The 12921-nt window shown below is 44.9% G+C and overlaps 1 protein-coding gene across 1 annotated transcript in view; it reads right to left on the bottom strand.

Moving 5' to 3' along the window:
• The window catches only part of LOC120057569 (ryanodine receptor 1-like), a 69091-nt gene that overhangs the window by 40163 nt on the left and 16007 nt on the right, over positions 1–12921 (bottom strand). The window contains exons 30-40 of the mRNA XM_039006152.1: positions 12579–12705; positions 12245–12405; positions 11922–12084; positions 11707–11793; positions 11293–11519; positions 4420–4864; positions 4115–4330; positions 3776–3967; positions 3463–3663; positions 3272–3383; positions 3005–3148 (exon numbers count right to left, since the gene is read on the bottom strand). Coding sequence (XP_038862080.1) covers positions 3005–3148; positions 3272–3383; positions 3463–3663; positions 3776–3967; positions 4115–4330; positions 4420–4864; positions 11293–11519; positions 11707–11793; positions 11922–12084; positions 12245–12405; positions 12579–12705 — 2075 coding nt within the window. The remainder of the gene's footprint in view (positions 1–3004; positions 3149–3271; positions 3384–3462; positions 3664–3775; positions 3968–4114; positions 4331–4419; positions 4865–11292; positions 11520–11706; positions 11794–11921; positions 12085–12244; positions 12406–12578; positions 12706–12921) is intronic.

Below are 12921 nucleotides of genomic sequence, written 5' to 3'. Positions count from 1 at the left end.
GTAGCCTTCCACAAGCTTCCCACAATAGGTTGGGTGAATTTTGGCCCATTCCTCCTGACAGAGCTGGTGTAACTGAGTCAGGTTTGTAGGTCTCCTTGCTCGCACACGCTTTTTCAGTTCTGCCCACAAATTTTCTATAGGTCAGGGCTTTATGATGGACACTCCAATACATTGACTTTGTTGTCCTTAAGCCATTTTGCAACAACTTTGAAAGTATACTTGGGGTCATTATCCATTTGGAAGACCCATTTGCGACTAGGCTTTAACTTCCTGGCTGATGTCTTGAGATGTTGCTTCAATATATCCACATAATTTTCCTGCCTCATGATGCCATCTATTTTGTGAAGTGCACCCATCCCTCCTGCAGCTAAGCACCCCCACAACATGATGCTGCCACCCTGGTGCTTCACAGTTGGGATGGTGTTCTTTGGCTTGCAAGCCTCCCCCTTTTTCCTCCAAACATAACAATGGTCATTATGGCCAAACAGTTCTATTTTTGTTTCATCAGACCAGAGGACATTTCTCCAAAAAGTACAATATTTGTCCCCATGTGCAGTTGCAAACCGTAGTCTGGCTTTTTTATGGCGGATTTGGAGCAGTGGCTTCTTCCTTGCTGAGCGGCCTTTCAGGTTATGTCGATACAGGACTCGTTTTACTGTGGATATAGATACTGTCGTGTCTTTGGCATCATTAAACTGAAGATGAATCTTTATCAAGAATTCTCTGTAATTATTATTACGTGATTAAACTACTTAATCATGTAACTGTAATTAACTAGGAAGTCGGGGCACCAAGGAAAATATTCAGATTACAAAGTTATAATTTTCCTAATATAACTTTCAGATATTTTAATATCTGACCACTTAGTCTTCTGATTAATGAATTATTCTTTACCTCACGTTAGTCTCATTCCAAACGTCGTAAATTGTTGGTTATCTGCACGAACCCAGTCTTCACTATGAGTCATCCATACATCAATTGTCTTAAAATCATTTATTTACTAACTAAGTACTCACAGAAATGCATAACACAAACAAACAAAGTAGATATGGTTACAAATAAATTATAGGGGGATGTGCCCTAGTGGGCTAAACCGGCATGGCAGCTTGTTAGACAAAAGGGGAGTTGGGGTCAGCTGAGAAGGCACTACAGAGTTGATAATTATAACAATTGAAATGCTATTCCTTTGCACATGAACGCTCACTCATTCGGGAATAATTGCAATCAATATATATATTTACGCTCAGCGTGTCGTCGGGATCTCTGTTGAAAAGTTTGTTTCTGTTGGAGAGTTTGTACGCCCTCTCTCTCTCTCTGTCGTGGTTAGAATGGATAGTTCAGAGTGACATTCATTCATGTCGTTATAGAATAGATGTTTCGGCGGTTGTTGGTCTTCGCGTTCAACGATACCGAATTCCTAGCTGCAGACTAGTAATTAATATCAAAGACTTGTTCTTATTCTGTCGGTATAGATAGTCTAAGAGTTTAACCACGTGGGATGGTTAAAAGATTCAGTAATCTACTTAAACTTTATTTCCCTCTATGATAGAGGTACTGGTCTCGTCTCAACCCTTAGCCCCCTCGAAATTGAAGTAAGATCGGTCTGATGATAGAAAACCCAGGTGGGGGTTTTATTCGGGACATAGAAAAGGGCTGTCTCATGACGCCAGGTCCTGTCTGTGCCCCTGGGGGCGTGCCAATGACTTAGTGAAACTTTTTGGGGAATTGGAGTTTCCTTCATTAAACAGTCCAAAATCACATTACACAATTTCACAAACAGTTCCATCCTCACTTGTTCATTTTATACAACAATTAGATGTAAGCCTCATAACTGAGGCTATTGTATAAACAGCGTTATGGTAATGTGGCCATATTGTCCCTCATGAGTTTCACAAAATTGTACCAAACGGACCAGTTCGTAGCTGGATTCTTCACCGATCTTTTATACGTTCTCCAGAACATAAATACTGTTCGGACCTCCAGTTCTGTGAGGTGGAAGAAATTCCTTTGTTCTCTCTATACTGTCTGGCCATGAGGCAGGATCTTTCCTAGGAATTTACGACCTCTTTGAGCACCGCAGCCTGGGTGTGGGAGACAGAGATAGGGGGATGGTGCAGAGGGAGGGGGAAATAGTGCTCGCTGTACCCAAAGAGGGCAACGTCATGACAATACTTTTGTACCTATTTCCTCCAGCATCTTCACAAGGTCCTTTGCTATTGTTCTGGGATTGATTTGCACTTTTCGCAACAAAGTACGTTCATCTCTAGGAGACAGAACACGTCTCCTTCCTGAGCGGTATGACAGCTGCGCGGTCCCATGGTGTTTATACTTGTGTACTATTGTTTGTACAGATGAGCGTGGTACTTTCAGGCGTTTGGAAATTGCTCCCATGGATGAACCAGACTTGTGGAGGTCTACAATTTTTTTTCTGAGGTCTTGGCTGATTTCCCCATGATGTCAAGCAAAGAGGCACTGAGTTTGAAGGTAGGCCTTGAAATACATCCACAGGTACACCTCCAATTGACTCAAATTATGTCAATTAGCCTATCAGATGCTTCTAAAGCCATGACATAATTTTCTGGAATTTTCCAACCTGTTTAAAGGCACAGTCAATTTAGTGTATATAAACTTCTGACCCACTGGAATTGTGATACAGTGAATTATAAGTAAAATAATCTGTCTGTAAACAATTGTTGAAAAAAATGACTTGTGTCATGCACAAAGTAGATGTCCTAACCGACTTGACAAAACTATAGTTTGTTAACAAGAAATTTGTGGAGTGGTTGAAAAATGAGTTTTAATGACTCCAACCTAAGTTTATGTAAACTTCCGACTTCAACTGTATGTGAATTTGGTCAGGTCGCCCAAAAAGTTACATTAATTAATTATCCAATAAACAGAATCAATCAATCAATCATTAAGATTGTCTTCTTGCATTGAAGGTACATCTTTGGCTTGATTTTACTGTTTTTCAGTGGGACAATTGATAAAGAGTGAGACTCACTGGGTTTGGTCTCTTCTACAGGTTCCGGCTCCTCCTCTACCTTCTTCTTGCGGAGGTGCCTCAACTTGTCCAACATTCTGAAGAGTCGTCCTTTGAGAGACATATCCAACTCCTCCTCCACCTCTTCCTCTTCAATGTGTACACCTGCCAGTGACATGAGGGATGAAAGACCATTGACACTAGCTGCTCACCTCAAATTTAGGCTATATACATGTATACGTTCTAAGTTACATTTGGCGATATAGGTACTGAATGAGTTTGACTGACCGCAGTGAGCAAGTAGGTTCTTGTGAAAAGACAGCAGGGCATCGCGGACCTCGTCAGGCACAGGACACTCCTCATCCTCCGCAATGCTCTTAAAGTTCATCAGCATGTTGACCTGCAGGTGAAAAACAACACGTTGTTGTCACCGTTCATGTATTGTTAAAAGTGGGACAGTACACAAAGACTGAAGGTACCTGCTCCTGCGGTGGGGAGCGAAACTCGCGGGTCTTGCGGGCAGTCTCGGCAGCGCTCATGGTGAACGCCAGCATGAGCTCGTTGTAGCGGGCTCTCTGGTTGGCCTGCACCTGGCTCACAAACTGGTCTGAGAAGGCTATGATGGCCTCCACCCTGTGGCGCAACTCACAGTCACAGAAATACTGAAGCAGAGTGCACATCTGACAGACAGAAAGGAAAAGACATGAGATGTAGAAATATTGATTAGTATAATCGGTCAAACTTTGGAGGATTTTGAAAGTTACAGTGAACTGATAAGAGACACACACCAACCTGTAGCTTGACAGACTCTGGCAGCTTCATGTGCAGTAATCCCTCTTCCAGACCTACTTGTTCGTCTGCCTCTCCAGGCGTCGCCTCCTTCTCCGTCTCCTCAGCACCTTTCTCTCCATCCACTTTCTCTCCGTCCTCCTCTTCCTCTTTTTCTACCAGCTCCTCCAGCTCTGCCTCCAATTCCTCATCTTCCTCACCCATCCCCTCGTCCTCCATTTCTGTTTCATGTCCGCTCTCCACTGCTCCCTCCTCTTCCTCCTTCACCTCCTCCCCCCCTTCTTTGAGCGCCAGCGTTTGGCTCCCCGCGCCCTTGGCTGTGGCTTCTGCTTCTTCTGCAGCAGCCTCTGCCTCTCCACTGAACACCGTGGGCTCTATCATCTTCAGGATGTGCTTGACATCTTCATTCTCGAACACGCCCATGATGAGCAGGGTGCTGATGAGCTTGAGGATGGGGACAAAGTGGAACTCAACACTGCCTCCTACAGGATCCCTCATGGCCTGACCACCGTCTTGTACAGCTTCTGTCAGCATGGTCAGGGCCTTCGCCTTCAGCACCTACAGGAGAAAGAGAGACATTAATCACCATTGGTCAGTTCAAACAGAAAACCCTTCCGCTCTCCCTCCATCAGCCTGAGGCTTTTTACCTGTAGGGGGATGAATGGGCTGAGGGTGTAGATGTCCAGGTCTGTACCCACAAAGCCAGTAGGGGAGAAGTGGAGTTTGGGGCGCAGGCAGGTAGTGAGGCCCACCCCTGGTAAAGCATGGGAGTTGTCAGTGTCGGAGTAGAGGTTGATGCTGCGCGTCTCGTCTGTCATGGGCACGATGAACTCCTTGTTGGTCATGAGGCGATTCCTCTTGGCCGACTCCAGGTGCATGCTGATGAGCAGGTCGTAGTAGCCGCTCCTCATTGGTCCAGGCAGGTAGGTGTTCTCTATGGCGTAGAACAGCTGGGACTCATCAACATGACTGCATAGGGCGTGAGCCACGCGGTTGTTCCCCAGAGCACAGACCGAGCCGTACAGTTTCAGGGTGTGGTAGTGAAACTTCAGCAGGTCCATACGCTCCGACAGCTCCAGGACGTCAATACATCTAGAGGGGACAAAGGGAGAGAACTGTGTGGCACAAGGCTGTATAGATTGACAAGTCTATTGCATCAGAGCCAGAGTGGGTGGCTATTGGTTATATTTATTTTCCAATACTATAGCAAACACTGAAATCAACTAAAACTTTTCCATTTCATCATGTGATCTTCGTTAAAAGCTGCAGTGCCTTCAGAAAGTATTCACACTACTTGACTTTTTTCCACATTTTGTTGTTTTCCACATTTTGTTGTGTTACAGTCTGAATTTAAAATGGATTGAATGGAGATGCTTTGGTCACTGGCCTACACACAATACCCTATAAAGTCAAAGCGGAATTATGTTTTTATTAATTTTTACAATTTTTAAAAAATTAAAAGCTGAAAGGTCTTGAGTTAATAAGTATTGGCTCACGAGTGGCGCAGTAGTCTAAGGCACTGCATCTCAGTGCTAGAGGCGTCACTACAGACCCTGGTTCGATTCCAGGCTGTATCACAACCGGCCGTGATTGGGAGTCCCATAGGGCGGCGCACAATTGGCCCAATGTCATCCGGGTTAGGGTTTTGCCGGGGTAGGCCGTCATTGTAAATAAGAGTTTGTTCTTAACTGACTTGCCTAGTTAAATAAATAACAAATATTTAACTTCTTTGTTACGGAAAGCCTAAATAAGTTCAGGAGTATCAATATGCATAATAAGTTGCATGGACTCACTCTGTGTGCAATAATAGTGTTTTTGAATGACTACCTCATCTCTGTACCATACACAAACAATTATCTGCAAGGTCCCTCGGTCGAGCAGTGAATTTCAAAGACAGATTCAACAAAGACCACGGAGGTCTTCCAATGCCTCGCAAAGAAGGGCAACTATTTTTTATTTTATTTCACCTTTATTTAACCAGGTAGGCCAGTTGAGAACAAGTTCTCATTTGCAACTGCGACCTGGCCAAGATAAAGCAAAGCAGTGCGACAAAAACAACACAGTTACACATGGAATAAATAAAAGTACAGTCAATAACACAATAGAAAAAATCTATATACAGTGTGTGCAAATGGAGTAAGGAGGTAAGGCAATAAATAGGTCATAGTAGGGAAGTAATTACAATTTAGCAAATTAACACTCGAGTGATCATCAAATCAAATCAAGTTTATTTTATATAGCCCTTCGTACATCAGCTAATATCTCAAAGTGCTGTACAGAAACCCAGCCTAAAACCCCAAACAGCAAGCAATGCAGGTGTAGAAGCACAGTGATAGATGTGCAGTTGATGATGTGCAAGAAGAAATACTGGTGTGCAAAAGAGAAAAAAATGTAAATAAAAACAATTTGGGAATGAGGTAGGTAGTTGGATGGGCTATTTACAGATGGGTTGTGTACAGCTGCAGCAATCGGTGAGCTGCTCAGATAGCTGATGCTTAAAGCTAGTGAGGGAGATATAAGTCTCCAACTTCAGCGATTTTTGCAATTCGTTCCAGTCATTGGCAGCAGAGAACTGGAAGGAAAGGCGGCCAAAGGAGTTGTTGGCTTTGGGGATGACCAGTGAGATATACCTGCTGGAGCGCGTGCTACGGGTGGGTGTTGTTATGGTAGATGACCTGGAGCCAGTGGGTCTGGCGACGAATATGTAGCGAGGGCCAGCCGACGAGAGCATAGAGGTCGCAGTGGTGGGTGGTATATGAGGCTTTGGTGACAAAACGGATGGCACTGTGATAGACTGCATCCAGTTTGCTGAATAGAGTGTTGGAGAAAATTTTGTAAATGACATCGCCGAAGTCGAGGATCGGTAGGATAGACAGTTTTACGAGAGTATGTTTGGCAGCATGAGTGATGGAGGCTTTGTTTCGAAATAGGAAGCCGATTCTAGATTTAATTTTGGATTGGAGATGCTTAATATGAGTCTGGAAGGAGAGTTTACAGTCTAGCCAGACACCTAGGTATTTGTAGTTCAGAGTCAGAACCGTCCAGAGTAGTGTCCAGAACCGTCCAGAGTAGTGATGCTAGTCGAGCGGGCGGGTGCGGGCAGCGATCGGTTGAAGTGCATGCATTTAGTTTTACTAGCGTTTAAGAGCAGTTGGAGGCCACGGAAGGAGTGTTGTATGGCATTGAAGCTCATTTGGAGGTTTGTTAACACAGTGTCCAAAGAAGGGCCAGATGTATACAGAATGGTGTCGTCTGCGTAGAGGTGGATCAAGGAATCACCAGCAGCAAGAGCGGCATCATTGATATATACAGAGAAAAGAGTCGGCACAAGAATTGAACCCTGTGGTACCCCCATAGAGACTGCCAGAGGTCCGGACAACAGGCACTCCGATTTGACACACTGAACTCTATCTGAGAAGTAGTTGGTGAACCAGGCGAGGCAGTCATTTGAGAAAGCAAGGCTGTTGAGTCTGCCGATAAGAATATGGCGATTGACAGAGTCGAAAGCCTTGGCCAGGTCGATGAAGACGGCTGCACAGTACTGTCTTTTATCGATGGCGGTTATGATATTGTTTAATACCTTGAGCGTGGCTGAGGTGCACCCGTGACCAGCTCGGAAACCGGATTGCACCTCGGAGAAGTTACGGTGGGATTCTAAATGGTCAGTGCTCTGTTTGTTAACTTGGCTTTCGAAGACTTTAGAAAGGCATGGCAGGATGGATATAGGTCTGTAACAGTTTGGGTCTAGAGTGTCCCCTTTGAACAGCTTTCCAATCTTTAGTAATCTCGGACGATACGAAAGAGAGGTTGAACAGACTAGTAATAGGGGTCGCAACAATGGCGGCGGATGAATTTAGAAAGAGAGGGTCCAGATTGTCTAGCCCAGCTGATTTGTACGGGTCCAGGTTTTGCAGCTCTTTCAGAACATCTGCTATCTGGATTTGGGTGAAGGAGAAGCTGGGGAGGATTGGGCAAGTAGCTGCGGGGGGTACGGAGTTGTTGGCCGGGGTTGGGGTAGCCAGGAGGAAACAGGATGTTTTTATGCTGGTTGAAGGCAGTCAGGTCTGGAGTGAACCAAGGGCTATATCTGTTCTTAGTTCTCCATTTTTTGAAAGGGGCATGCTTATTTAAGATGGTGAGGAAATTACTTTTAAAGAACAACCAGGCATCCTCTACTGACGGGATGAGGTCAATATCCTTCCAGGATACCCGGGCCTGGTCGATTAGAAAGGCCTGTTCGCAGAAGTGTTTAAGGGAGCGTTTGACAGTGATGAGGGGTGGTCGTTTGACCACGAACCCATAACGGATGCAGGCAATGAGGCAGTGATTGCTGAGATCCTGATTGAAAACAGCAGAGGTGTATTTGGAGGGCAAGTTGGTCAGGAAAATATTTATGAGGGTGCCCATGTTTACTGATTTAGGGTTGTACCTGATGGGTTCCTTGATGATTTGTGTGAGATTGAGGGCATCTAGCTTAGATTGTAGGACGGCCGGGGTGTTAAGCATATCCCAGTTTAAGTCAACTAGCAGAACGAACTCTGAAGATAGATGGGGGGCAATCAATTCATATATGGTGTCCAGGGCACAGCTGGGAGCTGAGGGGGGTCTATAACAGGCGGCAACAGTGAGAGACTTATTTCTGGAGAGATTCATTTTTAAAATTAGAAGCTCAAACTGTTTAGGCATAGACCTGGAAAGTATGACAGAACTCTGCAGGCTATCTCTGCAACTCCTCCCCCTTTGGCAGTTCTATCTTGTCTGAAGATGTTATAGTTAGGGATGGAAATTTCAGGATTTTGTGGCGGCCTTCCTAAGCCAGGATTCAGACAAGGCAAGGACACAGGGTTGGCGGACTGTGCTAAAGCAAACTTAGGGAGGAGGCTCCTGATGTTAACATGCATAAAACCAAGGCTTTTACAGTTACAGAAGTCAACAAATGAGAGCGCCTTGGGACACAGGGCCTGTGTTAACCTCTACATCACCCGAGGAACAGAGGAACAGTAGGATGACGGTACGGCTAAAGGCTATCAAAACTGGTCGTCTAGTGCGTTGGGGACAGAGAATAAAAAGAGCAGATTTCTGGGCGTGGTAGAATAGATTCAGGGCATAATGTACAGACAGGGGTATGGTAGGGTGCGGGTACAGTGGAGGTAAACCTAGGCATTGAGTGACGATGAGAGAGGTTGCATCTCTGGAGGCACTAGTTATGCCTGGTGAGGTCACCGGATGTGTGGGAGGTGGGACAAAAGAGGTATCTGAGGCATGTTGAGTGGGGCTAGGGGCTCCGCAGTAAAATAAAACAATGATAACTACCCTAAACCACAGTATACAAGGCATATTGACATTAGAGAGACATAAAGGGAGGCATAAAGCAATCACAGGTGTTTATTGGGAGAGCTAGCTAAGACAACAACGGGTTAGACAACAACAGCTAATCAGAGTTCGAAGCTGGGGCCAACAGATAAACAAAATGGAGTACTATGATTAATGAACAGTCCATCAGGCATCAGCTTTGTAGCCAGGTGATCATAGGGCCCAGTGAACAGCAATAGATGAAACAGGGAAGCCATTAGGTAGTCGTTCCTACGCTAGCAAGCGGGAGACACGGCGTTCATAAAGATAGCAGGCCGGGGCTAGCAGAAGCGTCTTCACCGACGTCCGGCAATGGCCGGTTGAGGGCACAATGGACGGAATTACGTCGGCAGACCAGTCCTGATGGATCGGCGGGGCTCCGTGTCAACAAAGGGTCCAGGCCAATTGGCAAAAGAGGTATTGTAGTTGGAGTAATTTTGTTTTCTAGCCGGGAGATGAGCCTGGCTCGAGGCTAACTTCGGGACAAGGGTGTTAGCCACTATAGCCACTCGGTAGCAGCTAGCTGCGATGAACCGATGCAAAGGTCCAGAGCTTACGGCAGGAATCCGGTGATGTAGTGGCTTCTAGTCATGTTAGTGAAGAGTCCGGGAGGCATCAGCTGTGTAGCCGAGTGATTATAGAGTCCACTGAGCAGGCCGGGAGATGGGCCTGGCTCAAGGCTAGCTTCGGGGCTGGGCCACTCGGTAGCAGCTAGCTAGCTGCGATTATCTGGAGTAATGGTCCAGAGCTTACGGCAGGAATCTGGTGATGTAGTGGAGAAAAGCAGTCCGGTATGCTCAGGGTTGATATCGCGCTGTGCAGACTGGCGGGTATTATCCAGGCTAAAAGCGGCTGGTGTCTGAGCTAAAGGTAAAGGCCGCTAGCAGTGGCTAACAATGACTAAATAGCTAGTAGCTAATTAGCTGGTTAGCATCTGATGGCTAGCTTCTGATGGATGTTCTAGCTATAAGGTCTAAAAAATAGCATCTATCTATTGGTAGCTGAAAAAAAAGTATGAAAAAAATTAAATAAAAGCAGACATTGAATATCCCTTTGAGCATGGTATTAATTACACTTTGGATGGTATATCAATACACCCGGTCAGCACAAAGGGTCCTTCCTAACTCAGTTGCCAGAGAAGAATGCTCAGGGATTTTTAACATGAGGCCAATGGTGACTTTAAAACAGTTACATTAATGGCTGTGATAGATGAGAAAACGGATCAACAACATTGTAGTTATTCCACAATACTAACCTAATTGACAGAGTGAAAAGAAGGAAGCCTGTACATAATACAAATATTCCAAAACATGAATCCTGTTTGCAAAAAGGCACTAAAGTAATACTGCAAAAAATGTGTTATGTTTGGGGCAAATCCAATACAACACTCTCCATATTTTCAAGCATAGTGGTGGCTGCATCTTGTTATGCGTATGCTTGTATTCGTTAAGGACTGGGGAGTTTTTCAGGATAAAAAAGAAATGGAATGGAGCTAAGCACACGCAAAAACCTAGAGGAAAACCTGGTTCAGTCTGCTTTCAACCAGACACTGGGAGATGAATTCACCTTTAAACAGGACAGTAACCTAAAACACAAGGCTAAATCTATACTGGAGTTGCTTACCGAGAAGGCAGGGAATGTTCCTGAGTGGCCGAGTTACAGTTTTGACATAAATCTACTTGAAAATCTATGGCAAGACTTGAAAATGGTTGTCTATCAAATGATCAACAACCAATTTGACAGAGGTTGAATAATTCTGAAAAGAATAATAGGATAATACTGTACAATCCAGGTGTGGAAAGCTCTTAGAGACTTACCCAGAAAGACTCTCAGCTGTAATCTTTGCCAAAGGTGATTCTAACATGTATTGACTCAGGGGTGTGAATACTTATGCAAATGAGATATTTATGCCTTTCATTTTCAATAAATTTGCAAACATTTCTAAAAACATGTTTTCACTTTGTCATTATGGGGGATTTTGTGGTTAGATGGGTGAGAAAAAAATATTTAATTTACGTGTAATCAGTCAAGGGGTATTAATACTTTCTGAAATATTTGTACGTTCTCAACATATGAACAATAGCTACCATTCTTGATTACTTGATAATCAGTTCATCAAATAGAATAATCCTCTGCTTACAGATCAGTAACTGTGGCCGTGTTCTGACCTGTTCTCCTCAGGGATGTGCAGGGCCATCATGGTGAGAGGCTCTCTACACTCCACCATCCAGCCGTGCCTCTCGTTCACACGGCCCGTCTCTGGGGACAGGAAGTGGTTGGGCATACGGCTCCAGATGACTGGGGTCAGCATCTGGACGTCCAGCCTGGGAGGACACTGGGGGACCGGGTTCTTACGCTCACTGCGGAACATGGCTGCCGAGATGGGCATGATGTTCTGCGGCGAGAAGAGAGAACAAACACTTACTTTGGAGAGTAGAAGGGTGGTCGTTTGAAGTGACATAGGTTGAGTGAAAAAGGGGAAAAAAACACATCCATAACAATTTAAAAGCAGACAGTAATGAGTTAACACTGTAAAAGCAGACAGTGACAAATCTACTTGAGTGATTCTCTGTGAGTCTGACCTTGAGCTTGCCCAGCTCCACTTGTAGCATGTTCTGACTGGAGGGCAGGACAAAGACAGCTGGGAACAGTTTCGTGTTGGGCTCCACCTGGAACAAACAACCAGTGTCACAGACGAAGCCCATAGCAGTTTGTACTTTTCCCATTAAGTCCATTAACCCTTGACATTCTTCTGGGTAAATAAATACATGTTTACACTGTGAATACAGCATCTCACCTGGTAGAAGGTGTTGATCTCTTTCCCGTTGGCTGTGAAAGTCATGAGTCCTGTGTCCAGGTCAATAAGGCAGCCAATCACAAAGTCCTCCTGACTGACACGGGTCTGCTGGGAGCTGCTGAACTCCCCTCCCCACACCATGTAGCAGTTACTGCGCTTCATACTGAGGGAGACAGGAGAGAAAACAGTACGCTAAGATAATATCTTAATATCTCTGTGTGTTTGTGTATGTGTGTGTGTGTGTGTGTGTGTGTGTGTGTGTGTGTGTGTGTGTGTGTGTGTGTGTGTGTGTTTGTGTGTGTGTGTTTGTGTGTGTGCCTCACCTGTCATGGATGTTGCCTTTGTCATCTCCTACGGTGACAGTGACATTTCTGACTTTACTGAGGTCAAAGTGCAGGTCGTACTGGTGGTAGTCCGGGGTGATCCAGCCCACCCACACACCGCTGGGTTCTTGTCCCGCAATCACTCGCACTGAATAATAGTACTGCACACAGAGGAAGTGGGCAGAAAACATGACTTAACAATGGATTGAACTAAACCAAACAACAAATAATAATCATCACTCCAAAAATGTTGTGGTGAAGAGAAGTGATTATCCAATCAGAGAGTTAGGTTTAGACACTAGGGTCTGAAGAGGTCACATGTAAAAGGTCATACTGTGGTGGTGTTGAGGATGATGTCGTCGTCATCTCGATCGTCTGGTACAACTTCCTCCATCAGGCGGGGCATGGTGGGAACAACAGGGGGCGGAGTGAAAGCTGCCTTCTTGGCCTTGAACAGGAACCTGAGGGGCACACAAACAATGTGGCAGTGTAGTAGGACCTCCTATACAATACGACTGAGAAAACATGACGATGATTACAGTTAAAGTGCAGTTTTCAGCAGTTAAATTCAGGAAGTCAACTGAAATTCCAATTTAATAGGGTAAAAAGGGCATCTGTGCTCAACGATTTCTCAATTAACTGAGAAGGAGAAAATATTTATTTCAAAGTTTTTTTTC

This window comes from Salvelinus namaycush, chromosome 12 (assembly GCF_016432855.1).
Source record: "Salvelinus namaycush isolate Seneca chromosome 12, SaNama_1.0, whole genome shotgun sequence".
NCBI lineage: Eukaryota > Metazoa > Chordata > Actinopteri > Salmoniformes > Salmonidae > Salvelinus > Salvelinus namaycush.
This window is presented reverse-complemented; position numbering and strand designations above follow the sequence as displayed.